Here is an 18,393-nt window from a genome sequence, read left to right on the forward strand (position 1 = left end):
GGCGAGAAAAAAACTGAAAATGTTTGAAAATGCGAAGAAAAACATTTTGGGGGCATTGCGCATACACCAGTTTGGGAATACCTGCAATAGAGGAATAGTGGCTTGTGTGTAAGTGTGTGTATGTGCATGTGCATGTGAGTGACCAGGTCCCATAGTGCTTTGGTCCAAAGTAGCGCACAATGTAAGGAGTAGGGTGCAATTTGGGACACAGCCCCTGTGAGTGTCCTCTTGATAGAGGGAAGGCCTTATCGCAAGGCTCATATCCACATCTGATAGTCTCCTGTATCTCATATCTTCCAAACAGCCTTTGTTCAACAGCACCTCTTGGGCATTCCTTTTTTCCATATCTGCCTGGCTAGTTCCCTCTCTCCCTTCTCCCTATAAACCCTGGCTCTGTGTGTGTGTGTGTGTGTGTGTGTGTGTGTGTGTGTGTGTGTGTGTGTGTGTGTGTGTGTGTGTGTGTGTGTGTGTGTGTGTGTGTGTGTGTGTGTGTGTGTGTGTGTGTGTGTGGGTATGTGGGTGTGTGTGTGTGGGTATGTGGGTGTGTGTGTGTGTGTGTGTGTGTGTGTGTGTGTGTATGTGTGTGTGTGGGTATGTGGGTGTGTGAGTGTGTGTGTGTGTGTGTGTGTGTGTGTGTGTGTGTGTGTGTATGTGTGTGGGAGTGTGTGTGTGTGTGTGTGTGTGTGTGTGTGTGTGTGGGTGTGTGAGTGTGTGTGTGTGTGTGTGTGTGTGTGTGTGTGTGTGTGTGTGTGTGTGTGTGTGGGTATGTACCCTGGACATCTAAGCGGAAGCACCGCTGTGAAGGGGTGGCAGGCAGGGAACAGTGGATGTTAAAATCCCTTGGTATAATCACTGAATCTTCCTTTTCAAACGTTCATCAAAACTCTCTGGCTGCACACAAACACACCATCAAAAAGTCCATCTGAAACAGAACTAATTGGGGTGATGCAACTCTCCTCTCAGCATTTCAAAACCTCACTGCAGGAGTTTAATTGAGTCCTAAAATTAATGCAGGAGGCCTGTAGGTGGAAAGAAAACATTTTTGAATGCAGATCATTAAGATACAGTAAACATGGTTATATCTACACCAGGGGGGAATCTCAAATGGCACCCCATTCCCTAAATTGTGCACTACTTTTGCCCATGTCCCAAATAGCAAAATAGCTCCCTATTCCCTATATAGTACACTTAATATGCTCAGAGCCCAATGGGCCCTCATCAAAAGTAGTGCACTAAGTAGGGAATAGCGTGCCATTTGAGACGTAGCACTGGTCTGATCTACCAACAGACTGAGTGAAGATTCACCAGATGTTCTCTCACAGGGTAGACCACCTGGACAGGAAATATGTCCCTTACCAAACATGTCTCTCTAACAGTCAATCCCGCTCATCAACCTGCCATCGACAGGATAGTAAATTATATTTGAGCTTCACTCCCTAGTCAAAAATCAAATGCGCTATTTAAAGGATAGACTGTATGACATATTCAATAACATATTATCCCATTGGATAGATATTCCACTTAATCATTGTTTGAGAGTGTGATTTTGTGTTACCTCTTATTTTAAACAACCTGATTTTGTAGAATAGAAACAAATTGATTTATTTTCAGTCTTAGATCTCAAGTATCCCGAATACTTTGGGGCATGTATTTATTCTAGCATTCGTTGTTTAATGTCTAAATAGTTTCTTAGCCATTGAATCTCAGACCGTAGTGATGTTCTTAGTCACATATTCCCAGGGTACGTTGTCATTCAGCATCATGTGCCTCTGTGCTGAATGACACTGGCAGGAAATGATGTTACTTATTTGAAACTGTGGGAAAGAGAGCTTAGTGAATGATAAGTGGTCCCACTGCATTACTCAGACCGGGTTACAGGTACTCTTATAGCCTCCTTGGGAACAGAGGCAGACGCAATACTTAAAGGCTGTGTGTGTGTGTGTGTGTGTGTGTGTGTGTGTGTGTGTGTGTGTGTGTGTGTGTGTGTGTGTGTGTGTGTGTGTGTGTGTGTGTGTGTGTGTGCGTGTGTGTGTGTGCATGTGTGAGACCTGACTGCCACAGGAGGCACGCTTGAGATGGCTCTCTACTGTACAGTAGCTCCTTCCTCTGTAACCTAAGATGGTGTACAGGGACCTCTACCAGTGTGTGCATAAGATCTTTAACCCCTACTATTCCTTGGTATTCCCCTCAGTGTCAGAGCAGCTGTTGGGACGCTGAACTAAAGGGTCAATGGTTTGAATAGACTATACCCCTGTATGGGGCGGCAGGTAGCGTAGTGTTTAGAGCATTGGGCCAGTAACAAATCCCCGAGCTGACAGTGTATAAATCTGTCGTTCTGCCCCTAAACAAGGCAGTTAACCCACTGTTCCCCAGTAGGCCATCATTGTAAATAGGAATTTGTTCTTAACCGACTTGCCTAGTTAAATAAAGGTTAAATAAAACATTTATTAAAAAAATAACACCCCTGAATAATAACCCTATAATAGCATGTACCCCTGTATAACAACTCCTATATAACAGCCATATAATAGTCTGTACCCCTGTATAACAACTCCTATATAACAGCCATATAATAGTCTGTACCCCTGTATAACAACTCCTATATAACACCCATATAATAGTCTGTACCCCTGTATAACAACTCCTATATAACACCCATATAATAGTCTGTACCCCTGTATAACAACTCCTATATAACAGCCATATAATAGTCTGTACCCCTGTATAACAACTCCTATATAAAACTCCTGTAATAGTCTGTACCCCTGTATAACAATCATATCATAGTCTGTACTCCTGTATAACAATCATATAATAGTCTGTACTCCTGAATAACAACTCCTATATAAAACCCCTGTAATAGTCTGTACCCCTGTATAACAACTCCTATATAACACCCATATACTTGTCTGTACCCCTGTATAATAACCCTATAATTGTCTGTACCCCTGTATAACAACCCTATAATAGTCTGTACCCCTGTATAGCAGCCCTGTATAATAACCCTATAATTGTCTGTACCCCTGTATAACAACCCTATAATAGTCTGTACCCCTGTATAGCAGCCCTGTATAATAACCCTATAATTGTCTGTACCCCTGTATAACAACCCTATAATAGTCTATACCCCTGTATAACAACCCTATAATATTCTGTACCCCTGTATAACAGCCCTGTATAATAACCCAATAATAGTTTGGACCCCTGTTCTCTTATGGATACGCCCCTTTAAAAAAAATGTTTTATCCTAAAATGACATACCCAAATCTAACTGCCTGTAGCTCAGGAATTGAAGCAAGGATATGCATATTCTTGATACCATTTGAAGGGAAACACTTTGAAGTTTGTGTAAATGTGAAATGAATGTGGAAGAATATAACACATTAGATCTGGTAAAAGAAAATACAAAGGCCTTAATGTATTATTCCAGCCCAAGCGCAATTTAGATTTTGGCCACTAGATGACAGCAGCAACGTTTTAGACAGATCCAATGAACCATTGCATTTCTGTTCAAAATTCTGTATCAAGACTGCCCAAATGTACCTAATTGGTTTATTAATAACTTTTCAAGTCCATAACTGTGCACTCTCCTCAAACAATAGCATGGCATTCGTTCACTGTAATAGCTATTCTAATTCTGCCAATATCAGATATGTCTATGTCCTGAGAAATGTTCTTGTTACTGCATCCTCATGCTAATCGCATTAGCCTGCTTTAGCTCAACCGTCCCGTGGGAGACCCACCGATTCTGAATTAACACCCCTATAATAGTCTGTACCCCTGTATAACAACCCTATAAAAATCTGTACCCGTATATAACAACCCTATAATAGTCTGTACCCGTATATAACAACCCTATAATAGTCTGTAACCCTGTATAACAACCCTATAATAGTCTGTACCCCTGTATAACAACCCTATAATAGTCTGTACCCCTGTATAACAACCCTATAAAAGTCTGTACCCTTATATAGCAACCCTATAATAGTCTGTACCCGTATATAACAACCCTATAATAGTCTGTACCCTTTATAACAGCCATAGAATGTAACTCACCTCTAATCATGTTCAGAATGTCACAGTTTCACAGTGTTTCTCCCAATGAAACAGGGTTCCTTTCAGTAGGAAGTGTTGTAGTAGTGGGGAGCTGGTTTCTAGACAACACACAGAATTGTCACGGTCAGTATGAACATAAGACTCTCTCACTCACACTCTAACATACACTCTAACACATGCCTTAGCAATGATCTGGGGTGCATCCCAAATCACACCTTATTCCCTACTGTAGGTACGATCTGACAGGTAATCAATCTACAGTACTGCTCTTTTCCTTCAACAGACAGGCCTTTCTACCTCTCCTCCCTCTCCTCCTTAGTTTATGTAACAGAGCACAGTCCATTCTATTATCACCTCCTTCTTGACAAGTTTATCTATAGGCTGACATCAGCCCTGTCTCTCCAGGACTATCTTTCCATCCCTCTGTCTCTCCATCCTTCCATCTCATCATATCCTGGCACCTTAAACCCCCTCAACACCTGATCCAGGATGCTCTTGGGAGGTTTCTCACTGTTTTACCTCATGCCCTCTTTGTGTTGATCAGGTTACAGCTCCTGACGTCACTAGTGGGGGGGTTAGGCCGCTTGTCAGACAGTAGCTTCAGGCTATGGTTTCTTCTCTGACGCCATGCAGACAGAATCAGGATCCCATTCTAAGATAACAATGCGTTTGTACACAAAGCAAGTTTCCACAAAGTATGTATTTCCCCCTGCCCTACCTACCCCTTCTATGGTGTGTGTGTGTGTGTGTGTGTGTGTGTGTGTGTGTGTGTGTGTGTGTCATTCTATACATGAACCCGTATTAACCACTCCATCCGACCAACTGATATGCAGGAGGGAAAGGATCCTGGTTGTCAGTCAGATGCCTTGTTGAGGCCCCGGGCCACGGCTCTGAGAACACGATGATGTCGAATAGATAAGTACTGAAGGAAAATCTAGAGTAGAGACTGTGACTGTTGTTAGCATGGGGAGCCTCTTTGTCTGAGGTAAACTAATCTCAGGACATTGGACGTATTAAGGCTTGTCTCTTGTTGTTTAGGTTGTTAATTAACTAGAACATTGACAGTGTTCTATACCAAGACACAAAACATGCCACAACTTAAGTTCACGCCAAGAGGAACTTCAGTTACAGACATTTGGAATTATCTATTTTATATTTTTTACTTTCTAGAACAAGTTTCTGTTCCAGTCTGTAGTGTGATTGTATAAAACTGACACAGTGGTTGTTGTACCAGCATGGCCAGGACACTGCCTGTCAGTCACAGATTACAGCCCACTCTCTCAAACTGTGACCAAAGGGCGATGTAGTATGTATAGCATGGTGATGATTGTCAGTACAGTTAGCTAAACCACATGTAGATGTGGAACAAGGCTAGTAGTGGGAGTTCACAGCTGCATATCAGTGCCGTGACACCTTCTATGATGCTAGATACAATTTAGACTATTCAGTGGGTACACAGTGACAGGTAGGAAATGCCTTGTGCCTGTAACCATCTTCAACTGTTGACCCTTCAACTCAGTTCCTCTGAGAACACTTCACGTCGGCAGAAAACCCAGTTAGCTAATCTCATCTCAGGGTGTTTATAGGGAATCTGTCTTCCCTGGTTACCGTCGTACCGGCCTCTCAAACATCCTTGACCTGCTATCTAAACATTAATGCACAGTTAATTCACAATGAAAAGAATAGATGTCATATCATAGTTAAGTAATAAATCAATATATATTACTGTTCTCCCAGACCATGGGTACATTCCAAATGATACCCTATTCCCTATGGACCCTGGTCAAAAGTAGTGTACTGTACAGTACAAGGGATTATAAGCATGTAATCCTGCTTCCTTTCCTCCACACGTGACACAGATACTCAGGCAATACAGGCAGAGCATGGAATCAGTATTTCTCCTCTGTGTGTTGTACTGTTGAAGTGGTGGTCTTTTGGGATGGTACGTGCATGGATGTGATGGCCCTGTGATGGTCCTGCCGTGCCTCTCTGGGTGGGCTGAGGTTTCAGCAGCTGGCAGCTGCACCCGGTCCCGAATGGACTGACCTTGTCCCGCCAAACACACACACGCGCACGCACACTCTGTCCCGTCTGGACTGACCCAGTCCCATTAAACAGTCTTAGGAGGTGACTGTTTCCCCCCCAGCCCATCCACTTCCAGAGAGAAAAGGATGTACATTAGAGCTGGACATTAAGGAGATGTAGCCAGTGTCCCTTCTATCCAAACACAACCAGAGACACAACCCAACTAAAACTGTATTATAGGTACCGATTGTAGACTGTTTATGATCTCAATCAGTGAAGGGCAACTCTGGTACTTGGAGTCTGCTGCTTTTCACTTTTTATCGCCAGAAATATGATCGCTCATGGAGTTGCCCCAGGTTTAAAATGCTGCTCTGAAATAGAACAAAAATGTCCTGCAGATAATCAGGCCCACGAGGACAGGAGCTGCCTTTGCCTGCCTGATTATAATCATGATTTACTAGGATCATGTGTTTAACAGACGGGCGACAGGTTTTATTGGAATACAGAAATGATACTGACCTACGGTAGAGCTTGCTGAACATGCAGCCTAGCCCTGTAGGTGTAATTGTAACACTACATTTAACACTACAGTTAACACTACAGTTAACACTACAGTTAACACTACTGTTAACACTACAGTTAACACTACAGTTAACACTACTGTTAACACCACAGTTAACACTACAGTTAACACTACTGTTAACACTACAGTTAACACTACAGTTAACACTACAGTTAACACTACACTATCTCTCCCTAAAATTCTGCAGCACATCTGTTGTGTGACCTGGAATCCTGGTGAATCCAGATGGGGCGGTAGGGAGGTAATAACAGGGTTTAGGGTCAGCCAACTTCTCATCCTCGTCCAGGACCCAGACCCGCCCCATGCCCCACTCTCACCAGAACCATAATCATACCTTACAGACCTTAGAGTGTTCCTGAGATTTACAGACCAGTGACATCACTGCATAAATACAAGACTGTAATTCTGCTCTACAAGCATTCTCATGTTTTACTGTCCCACTCCCCGCCCCGGTGGCTCCATACCACACCTCTCCTTCCCTCCGGTGCGTCTGGATGCGTGGCATGCACGGGCGATTGAGTCTCTATCAAACAGCAATTACCTGTGCGTGAAAGGACAAGTCCTGTCATACTTACGGCAGGCAGGCAGGCAGGCAGGCAGGCAGGCAGGCAGGCAGGCAGGCAGGCAGGCAGGCAGGCGTACTGCATACTGTAAATACATGCATGTGGACGTGGTACTTCCCTGGATGTTATGGGGATAGCTGTCTGTGCATGTAGAAGAGCTGTGTGTGTGTCTGTACATTCATGTCTGTGTGTGTGTCTGTACATTCATGTCTGTGTGTGTCTGTACGTTCATGTCTGTGTGTGTGTCTGTACATTCATGTCTATGTGTGTGTCTGTACATTCATGTCTGTGTGTGTCTGTACGTTCATGTCTGTGTGTGTGTCTGTACATTCATGTCTGTATGTGTCCGTACATTCATCAAATCAAATCAAATGTATTTATATAGCCCTTCTTACATCAGCTGATATCTCAAAGTGCTGTACAGAAACCCAGCCTAAAACCCCAAACAGAAAGCAATGCAGGTGTAGAATCACGGTGGCTAGGAAAAACTCCTTGGCACCGTGCTTCTAAACCTGCATTCAAGTCTGTGTGTGTGTCTGTACATTCACGTCTTTGTGTGTGTCTGTACATTCATGTCTGTGTGTGTGTATCTGTACATTCACGTCTGTGTATGTGTGTCTGTACATTCATGTCTGTGTGTATGTCTGTAGGTTCATGTCTGTGTGTGTGTCTGTACATTCGTGTCTGTGTGTGTGTCTGTACATTCATGTCTGTGTGTGTGTCTGTACTAAGAACATCCACTACTATCTCCACGAGACCAGCGCTGCCTGCAGGTCTGCCAACGTGGCAGAAAGAGTATGTCTCAAATGGCACCCTATTCCATATACACCCCATTAGTCTCTGGTCAAAAGTAGTGCACTATATAGGGAATAGGGTGCCATTTGGGATGCACTCACAGAGTGGGCCTACAAATCTGACTACATTCAAGTATAATATAGCTATATATACTGAATAAAAATATAAACTCAACATGTAAAGTGAAATACAAGCTCCCAGAAATGTTCCAACCTCATAAAAAGCTTATTTCTCTCAAATGTTGTGCACAAATAGTTTACATCCCTGTAAGTGAGCATTTCTCCTTTGCCAAGATAATCCATCCACCCGGACACCTGACTGCAGTTCGGCGTCGTACCAGACTTCAGTGGGCAAATGCTCACCTTCGATGGCCACTGGCACGCTGGAGAAGTGTGCCCTTCACGGATGAACCTTGATTTCAACTGTACCAGGCAGATGGTAGACGTTGGTAAACATATGACATTGTGTGGGCGAGCGGTTTGCTGATGTCAACATTGGTATGAGCAGGCATAAGCTACGGACAATGAACACAATTGCATTTTGTCGATGGCAATTTGAATGTGACGAGATTCTGAGGCCCATTGTTGTGCCATTCATCCGCCACCATCACCTCATGTTTCAGCATGATAATACACGTCCCCGTGTCGCATGGATCTGTACACAATTCCTGGAAGCTGAAAATGTCCCACTTCTTCCATGGCCTGCATACTCAGCAGACATGTCACCCATTGAGCATGTTTGGGGTGCTCTGGACCAACGTATACGACAGCGGGTTCCAGTTCCGACCAATATCCAGCAACTTCACACAGCCATTGAAGAGGAGTGGGACAACATTCCAAATCAAATCAAATCAAATCAAATTTTATTTGTCACATACACATGGTTAGCAGATGTTAATGCGAGTGTAGCGAAATGCTTGTGCTTCTAGTTCCGACAATGCAGTAATAACAAGTAATCTAACTAACAATTCCAAAACTACTGTCTTGTACACAGTGTAAGGGGATAAAGAATATGTACATAAGGATATATGAATGAGTGATGGTACAGAGCAGTATAGGCAAGATACAGTAGATGGTATCGGGTACAGTATGTACAAATGAGATGAGTATGTAAACAAAGTGGCATAGTATAGTATAAAGTGGCTAGTGATACATGTATTACATAAGGATACCGTCGATGATATAGAGTACAGTATATACGTATGCATATGAGATGAATAATGTAGGGTAAGTAACATTTATATAAGGTAGCATTGTTTAAAGTGGCTAGTGATATATTTACATAATTTCCCATCAATTCCCATTATTAAAGTGGCTGGAGTTGAGTCAGTGTCAGTGTGTTGGCAGCAGCCACTCAGTGTTAGTGGTGGCTGTTTAACAGTCTGATGGCCTTGAGATAGAAGCTGTTTTTCAGTCTCTCGGTCCCAGCTTTGATGCACCTGTACTGACCTCGCCTTCTGGATGATAGCGGGGTGAACAGGCAGTGGCTCGGGTGGTTGATGTCCTTGATGATCTTTATGGCCTTCCTGTGACATCGGGTGGTGTAGGTGTCCTGGAGGGCAGGTAGTTTGCCCCCGGTGATGCGTTGTGCAGACCTCACTACCCTCTGGAGAACCTTACGGTTGAGGGCGGTGCAGTTGCCATACCAGGCGGTGATACAGCCCGCCAGGATGCTCTCGATTGTGCATCTGTAGAAGTTTGTGAGTGCTTTTGGTGACAAGCCGAATTTCTTCAGCCTCCTGAGGTTGAAGAGGCGCTGCTGCGCCTTCTTCACGATGCTGTCTGTGTGAGTGGACCAATTCAGTTTGTCTGTGATGTGTATGCCGAGGAACTTAAAACTTGCTACCCTCTCCACTACTGTTCCATCGATGTGGATAGGGGGGTGTTCCCTCTGCTGTTTCCTGAAGTCCACAATCATCTCCTTAGTTTTGTTGACGTTGAGTGTGAGGTTGTTTTCCTGACACCACACTCCGAGGGCCCTCACCTCCTCCCTGTAGGCCGTCTCATCGTTGTTGGTAATCAAGCCTACCACTGTTGTGTCGTCCGCAAACTTGATGATTGAGTTGGAGGCGTGCGTGGCCACGCAGTCGTGGGTGAACAGGGAGTACAGGAGAGGGCTCAGAACGCAACCTTGTGGGGCCCCAGTGTTGAGGATCAGCGGGGAGGAGATGTTGTTGCCTACCCTCACCACCTGGGGGCGACCCGTCAGGAAGTCCAGTACCCAGTTGCACAGGGCGGGGTCGAGACCCAGGGTCTCGAGCTTGATGACGAGCTTGGAGGGTACTATGGTGTTGAATGCCGAGCTGTAGTCGATGAACAGCATTCTCACATAGGTATTCCTCTTGTCCAGATGGGTTAGGGCAGTGTGCAGTGTGGTTGAGATTGCATCGTCTGTGGACCTATTTGGGCGGTAAGCAAATTGGAGTGGGTCTAGGGTGTCAGGTAGGGTGGAGGTGATATGGTCCTTGACTAGTCTCTCAAAGCACTTCATGATGACGGATGTGAGTGCTACGGGGCGGTAGTCATTTAGCTCAGTTACCTTAGCTTTCTTGGGAACAGGAACAATGGTGGCCCTCTTGAAGCATGTGGGAACAGCAGACTGGTATAGGGATTGATTGAATATGTCCGTAAACACACCGGCCAGCTGGTCTGCGCATGCTCTGAGGGCGCGGCTGGGGATGCCATCTGGGCCTGCAGCCTTGCGAGGGTTAACACGTTTAAATGTCTTACTCACCTCGGCTGCAGTGAAGGAGAGACCGCATGTTTTCGTTGCAGGCCGTGTCAGTGGCACTGTATTGTCCTCAAAGCGGGCAAAAAAGTTATTTAGTCTGCCTGGGAGCAAGACATCCTGGTCCGTGACTGGGCTGGGTTTCTTCCTGTAGTCCGTGATTGACTGTAGACCCTGCCACATGCCTCTTGTGTCTGAGCCGTTGAATTGAGATTCTACTTTGTCTCTGTACTGGCGCTTAGCTTGTTTGATAGCCTTGCGGAGGGAATAGCTGCACTGTTTGTATTCGGTCATGTTACCAGACACCTTGCCCTGATTAAAAGCAGTGGTTCGCGCTTTCAGTTTCACACGAATGCTGCCATCAATCCACGGTTTCTGGTTAGGGAATGTTTTAATCGTTGCTATGGGAACGACATCTTCAACGCACGTTCTAATGAACTCGCACACCGAATCAGCGTATTCGTCAATGTTGTTATCTGACGCAATACGAAACATCTCCCAGTCCACGTGATGGAAGCAGTCTTGGAGTGTGGAGTCAGCTTGGTCGGACCAGCGTTGGACAGACCTCAGCGTGGGAGCCTCTTGTTTTAGTTTCTGTCTGTAGGCAGGGATCAACAAAATGGAGTCGTGGTCAGCTTTTCCGAAAGGGGGGCGGGGCAGGGCCTTATATGCGTCGCGGAAGTTAGAGTAACAATGGTCCAAGGTCTTTCCTCCCCTGGTTGCGCAATCGATATGCTGATAAAATTTGGGGAGTCTTGTTTTCAGATTAGCCTTGTTAAAATCCCCAGCTACAATGAATGCAGCCTCCGGATAAATTGTTTCCAGTTTGCAGAGAGTTAAATAAAGTTCGTTCAGAGCCATCGATGTGTCTGCTTGGGGGGGGATATATACGGCTGTGATTATAATCGAAGAGAATTCTCTTGGTAGATAATGCGGTCTACATTTGATTGTGAGGAATTCTAAATCAGGTGAACAGAAGGATTTGAGTTCCTGTATGTTTCTTTCATCGCACCATGTCACGTTAGTCATAAGGCATACGCCCCCGCCCCTCTTTTTACCAGAAAGATGTTTTTTCCTGTCTGCGCGATGCGTGGAGAAACCTGTTGGCTGCACCGCTTCGGATAGCGTCTCTCCAGTAAGCCACGTTTCCGTGAAGCAAAGAACGTTACAGTCTCTGATGTCCCTCTGGAATGCTACCCTTGCTCGGATTTCATCAACCTTGTTGTCAAGAGACTGGACATTGGCAAGAAGAATGCTAGGGAGTGGTGCGCGCTGTGCCCGTCTCCGGAGTCTGACCAGAAGACCGCCTCGTTTCCCTCTCTTTCGGAGTCGTTTTTTTTGGGTCGCTGCATAGGATCCACTCCGTTGTCCTGTTTGTAAGGCAGAACACAGGATCCGCGTCGCGAAAAACATATTCTTGGTCGTACTGATGGTGAGTTGATGCTGATCTTATATTCAGTAGTTCTTCTCGACTGTATGTAATGAAACCTAAGATGACCTGGGGTACTAATGTAAGAAATAACACGTAAAAAAACAAAAAACTGCATAGTTTCCTAGGAACGCGAAGCGAGGCGGCCATCTCTGTCGGCGCCGGAAGTAGTAGGGCCACAATCAACAGCCTGATCAACTCTATGCAAAGGAGATGTGTCCCACTCCATGAGGCAAATGGTGGTCACACCAGATAGTGACAGGTTGTCTGATCTACGCCCCTACCTTTTTTTTCAGGTATCTGTGACCAACAGATGTATATCTGTATTCCCAGTCATGTGAAATATATAGATTAGGACCTATATTTTATTTAAATGGACTGATTTCCTTATATGAACTGTAACTCTGTAAAATCTTTGAAATTGTTGCATGTTGTGTTTATATTTTTGCTCAGTGTCGTTATAGTAGGTCATTGAATTATCCAGTATAACTTTAGATGACTTTATGTTTGATATGCAGCTGCTGCTATTAGAGAACTGGGATTAGTGTTCTACAGAAGGCAGAGTAGCAGTAACCATGCTGCCTCTGTTAGATAAGGCATTCAGCGCTGTGGGACTGCCATCCAAAGTTCAACACTGATCAAGCAGCTTGTGTAGTTGGAGGAGTACAAGAGTCCCTTTAAGGAGGTGACGATGGAGGAATGTGTGTGTGTGTGTGTGTGTGTGTGTGTGCGTGTGTGTGTGTGTGCACGTGTTTGTTAAAGCTGGGCTATATGGACAAAAATACACGCGATAAATTGCCTGAAATGATGCGATAACGATAAACATTAACAACAAAAATATGCACCACAGTATTTTAAAATGATCCTTTAGTTTGATGGTTGTAGGCATCAATTGTCCCATTAACAGTCACCCATATTAGCAAACTTATTTCATTTCAAACTTCACATTTCTCTGGTATAGGCTACTTATCATAATGAACGATATCAGCAAAATGCCTACAATAAGTGATCGGTGTGGTCCATGTTGACAATTTTTGGTTTATTGTCGCAGCTATTGTGTGTGTGTGTGTGTGTGTGTGTGTGTGTGTGTGTGTGTGTGTCACTTGTCATCACACACATACAGTCATTAACACCACTGCTTTACTGTAACATGTCGTTTGTATTCTGATCTCATGTTCAGAGGTTACTTTACACTACAAAGTTCACTCTGTAAAATTCAAGGATATTATTATACTTCCTATTAAACAATGGTTTGTTTTCCAAAGATTATAAATGGCACCTCACTGTCTGGTGGGAACAGATTTAGTTCTTCAGAAATGACACCCTATTCTTCCAAATCTGTGTAATTTTAGATGACTTACTTAGTCCTCTTTGTCCTGGGTGAGAAATAAGGCTGCAACAATCTTCTACCACTGGAGTCTGTCTTTGGCTACAGCTTGAGCCTTGTTTGTGTCCCATTTAGGATGCTACTTATTTAAACCTCCACCTGCCTTGACCTCAGGTAACTCTACCCAGAGAGAGGTGTGCCTGGGTCTGGGTAGGAGAAAGGTAAGCCCTGGGGTGTGGTGGTGCTGTGTCTAGGTGGGTCCTCCCTCAGGCCTGGAGCCAGGTTTTATCTTACACCTAATGGGCCGTGCCTCTTTGAAGATGGTGTTTGTCTGCTGTACAAACCAACCTTATCTGATTACTACAACTGCAGGTCTGGGACTCCACACACAGATCTGATTACCCCACTAGCGCAGAGATGGAGCTGAGCCAGTCTAAAGCCTGCCCTGTTTGATTTGTCTGTAGGGAAAGACAATGGCAGCTGCATAAACCCCGAATCCCCACACTCTTTGTCTAGGTTTGATCTTGTCGCACACTTTGTCTACATCCCAAATGGGACCCTATTCCCTACATAGTGCACTCCTGGACAGGGCTCTGTTTAAAAGTAGTGCACTATATAAGGGATAGGGTGCCATTTCTTGGTTTGTTCTCCACAAACACTCTCGGTTTGTTCTCGACCTAGATACAGGAGGACAGGTGTATTTGTCCTGTTTGTGCACCCTGTCAGCCTATTACCAATTCAAGGCACGTTCATACTGTACCTGACAACAATGCCTTCAACCACAAATCCTCAGGCTTTGTCTAAAGCAACAGTTTTCCCAGCTTGTCTGACTGGCTAATACTGTGAGATGATGATATCCAACCCTGTTTAAATAGTTGAAAAGTGTTATGGTATTCTTTGAGTCAAGGATTATGTGTGATTTAGTAAGGTGTTAGAAGGGATATAATTTTACACCTGTCTGATAAACATAGATATTAGCCTGTCTATTAAACATAGATATCAGCCTGTCTGATAAACATAGATATCAGGTGTTTTGCTTGAACACAGTATACAGTAACAGATTTACCTCTTATTTAGCATGCTTTGAAAAGCTGTTCATGTATAATTTCCTTTTACAGTGTTTATTTAGATTAAATGAATGCATCAGATCAAATGAGTATTTGGCTGAGTTACTACAGTACTGTTTTATCAGATGGACACATTAGTTCTATGCAGAGGTATTTTTCATCCAGTATTAGCCTCTTCTCCTCCTTCTCTCTGCTTTCCTCCTCTCCTATCTTCCCATTTATCTGTGTCACTTTGAGATGAGAAACACCAGACCAGCCTAGAGGTGTGATCATCATCGTCATGGAAACAGGGTTTATGCCTGTGGCGATATCACCACCATTAAATTCATTAATGTATTCACCATGGCTGTGTCTGAAATGACATCCTATTCCCTGCGTAGTGTTCTGTATAGGGAATATGGTTCCATTTGGGACCGAGCCTATATCTAGTTCCTCTGTGAAGGACCAGGCTTCTACTGTTCAGTAGTCTGGAGAGATGGGTTGATTTGGTCCATTTTCACACACAAAAAAAATGAGTAAAGCGCTCATATAATTCATATAATTCAGAGCCAACAACTGCCACTCCAGTTTACCTCAAAGCTGTTTATTTTCCCAGAATGTACAGTAAATGAGCCCAGGGTCCTGCTCTTACTGTGAGGGCCGTTACGCTCAATCAACACCCTTCCTGTGTTTCTGGTTGTTTGAGTCAGCTGTGATGTTAGTTGACAGCAACTTCCCAAGAACCAGCCCTATTCACAGCACGCAAGGTACCGAGAGGGAGAGGGGGATAAAGAGAGAGAGAGAGGGATAAAGAGAGATAGAGAGAGGGATAAAGAGAGAGAGAGAAAGCGAGAGAAAGTGAGAGCGTGTGAGAGGAACAGAACAGTGTGGGGGAGATTGACTCTAGAGGAATCTGGGCTCAGGAAAATACTAATTGCAGACAGGCAGGCCTGAACTCCTCCAACTCCTCTACATTCACACACACAAACACAAACACACTCCTCTACCAGAGTCCACTACACTGCACCGGCTCCTTTCAATCAGACACAGAAATAGAGCTTTCAACCAGACACAGAAATAGAGCTTTCAATCAGACACAGAAATAGAGCTTTCAACCAGACACAGAAATAGAGCTTTCAACCAGACACAGAAATAAAGCTTTCAATCAGACACAGAAATAGAGCTTTCAACCAGACACAGAAATAGAGCTTTCAATCAGACACAGAAATAGAGCTTTCAATCAGACACAGAATTAGAGCTTTCAACCAGACACAGAAATAGAGCTTTCAATCAGACACAGAATTAGAGCTTTCAACCAGACACAGAAATAGAGCTTTCAATCAGACACAGAATTAGAGCTTTCAACCAGACACAGAAATAGAGCTTTCAACCAGACACAGAAATAGAGCTTTCAACCAGACACAGAATTAGCGCTTTCAATCAGACACAGAAATAGCTTTCAACCAGACACAGAAATAGAGCTTTCAACCAGACACAGAAATAGAGCTTTCAACCAGACACAGAAATAGAGCTTTCAACCAGACACAGAATTAGAGCTTTCAATCAGACACAGAAATAGCTTTCAACCAGACATAGAAATAGAGCTTTCAACCAGACACAGAAATAGAGCTTTCAACCAGACACAGAAATAGAGCTTTCAATCAGACACAGAAATAGCTTTCAACCAGACACAGAAATAGAGCTTTCAAACAGACACAGAAATAGAGCTTTCAACCAGACACAGAAATAGAGCTTTCAATCAGACACAGAAATAGAGCTTTCAACCAGACACAGAAATAGAGCTTTCAACCAGACACAGAAATAGAGCTTTCAACCAGACACAGAAATAGAGCTTTCAACCAGACACAGAAATAGAGCTTTCAATCAGACACAGAAATAGAGCTTTCAACCAGACACAGAATTAGAGCTTTCAATCAGACACAGAAATAGCTTTCAACCAGACACAGAAATAGAGCTTTCAACCAGACACAGAAATAGAGTGATGCCTTCAGGCTTCGAGTCTTTGCATTTACATTCTGTACATCTTACAGAGTAACATCCACTCAAATGTACTATGCTGTAATTCAGGTGCTTTAAGGGCTATAAATTACTAGTGTTGTGTTGTCATTTAGTTCTGTCCTCAGAAGCAATTGTAGTTGAAAGTGGGTTATTACAAATTCAACTCAATAATTACATCAGACTGAGCTGCGAAACTGACTGAAACATGATCCTGATGTTTAACATCTTCCTGTGTTTCCTCTCCTCCACAGCTCCAGTATTCTACTTCGGAGGCACAGACTACCGTGTGGATGAGAGTGATGGTTATGTGGAGGTCAAGGTGTATAGGACAGGCACTGACCTCTCTAAAACAGCCACAGTCACTGTACGCTCCAGGAAAACAGACCCTGTATCTGCTGAAGGTAGATACAATACAACACAACACAACACACTGTATGTCTATGACAGCACACTGTCTACTGAAGGTCAGTGTTCCTGTCCCTACAATACAACGCACTGCTCTCACACAGGGGACTGTACTACAATACACTGTCTTTGTGTTACAGCACACTGGCTTTAACACTGTATTTATAAAGAGCCATTTTGAGCTTAGGGAAGGTTAACCAGGTGGAACAATATGCTTTAGTCATCCTCAGGGTTTGTCTGTCTGTCACTCTGGTGGTGTGGAAGCAGAGAGAACGCCCAGAGTCCTCCTCAGGGTTTGTCTGTCTGTCACTCTGGTGGTGTGGAAGCAGAGAGAACGCCCAGAGCAACGCAGGCTGGATGTGTTGGGATGTTATATGACCTCTGGAATGTAAACAGTGCTCTGCTCAGCCCCAGCTATTGACCAGGACCCATAGCAGATAGGGTGCCATTTGGTATTTAACCCCAGTCTGGTAGCTGTTGGAAGGTGCAGAGGAGGGTAGGCCTTCAGGGATGGGAGGGACAGGGTTGGGTGGGACAAGGTTGGGTGGGACAAGATTGGGAGGGACAGGGTTGGGAGGGACAAAGTTGGGAGAGACAGGGTTAGGAAGGGACAGGGTTGGGAGGGACAAGGTTGGGAGGGACAAGGTTGGGAGGGACAGAGTTTGGGAGGGACAAGGTTGGGAGGGACACGGTTGGGAGGGACAGAGTTGGGAGGGACAGAGTTGGGAGGGACAAGGTTGGGAGGGACAGAGTTTGGGAGGGACAAGGTTGGGAGGGACAAGGTTGGGAGGGACAAGGTTGGGAGGGACAGAGTTGGGATGGACAGAGTTGGGAGGGACAAGGTTGGGAGGGACAAGGTTGGGAGGGACAGAGTTTGGAGGGACAAGGTTGGGAGGGACAGAGTTGGGAGGGACAAGGTTGGGAGGGACAGAGTTGGGAGGGACAGAGTTGGGAGGGACAAGGTTGGGAGGGACAAGGTTGGGAGGGACAGAGTTGGGAGGGACAAGGTTGGGAGGGACAAGGTTGGGAGGGACAGAGTTGGGAGGGACAGAGTTGGGAGGGACAAGGTTGGGAGGGACAAGGTTGGGAGGGACAGTGTTGGGAGGGACAAGGTTGGAAGGGACAAGGTTGGGATGGACAGAGTTGGGAGGGACAAGGTTGGGAGGGACAAGGTTTGGAGGGACAAGGTTGGGAGGGACAGAGTTGGGAGGGACAAGGTGGGGAGGGACAAGGTTGGGAGGGACAGAGTTGGGAGGGACAAGGTTGGGAGGGACAAGGTTGGGAGGGACAGGGTTGGGAGGGACAAGGTTGGGAGGCACAGAGTTGGGAGGGACAATGTTGGGAGGGACAGAGTTGGGAGGGACAAGGTTGGGAGGGACAAGGTTGGGAGGGACAAGGTTGGGAGGGACAGTGTTGGG

General features: G+C 44.9%; 1 protein-coding gene across 1 annotated transcript in view; it reads left to right on the plus strand.

The window, feature by feature from the left end:
* LOC110507114 (FRAS1-related extracellular matrix protein 2) overlaps nucleotides 1–18,393 on the plus strand; it is a 109,938-nt gene that overhangs the window by 67,024 nt on the left and 24,521 nt on the right. The window contains exon 9 of the mRNA XM_036964988.1: nucleotides 16,822–16,971. Within this exon, the coding sequence (XP_036820883.1) occupies nucleotides 16,822–16,971 (150 nt within the window). The remainder of the gene's footprint in view (nucleotides 1–16,821; nucleotides 16,972–18,393) is intronic.

The sequence above is a fragment of the Oncorhynchus mykiss genome, chromosome 27 (assembly GCF_013265735.2).
Source record: "Oncorhynchus mykiss isolate Arlee chromosome 27, USDA_OmykA_1.1, whole genome shotgun sequence".
NCBI lineage: Eukaryota > Metazoa > Chordata > Actinopteri > Salmoniformes > Salmonidae > Oncorhynchus > Oncorhynchus mykiss.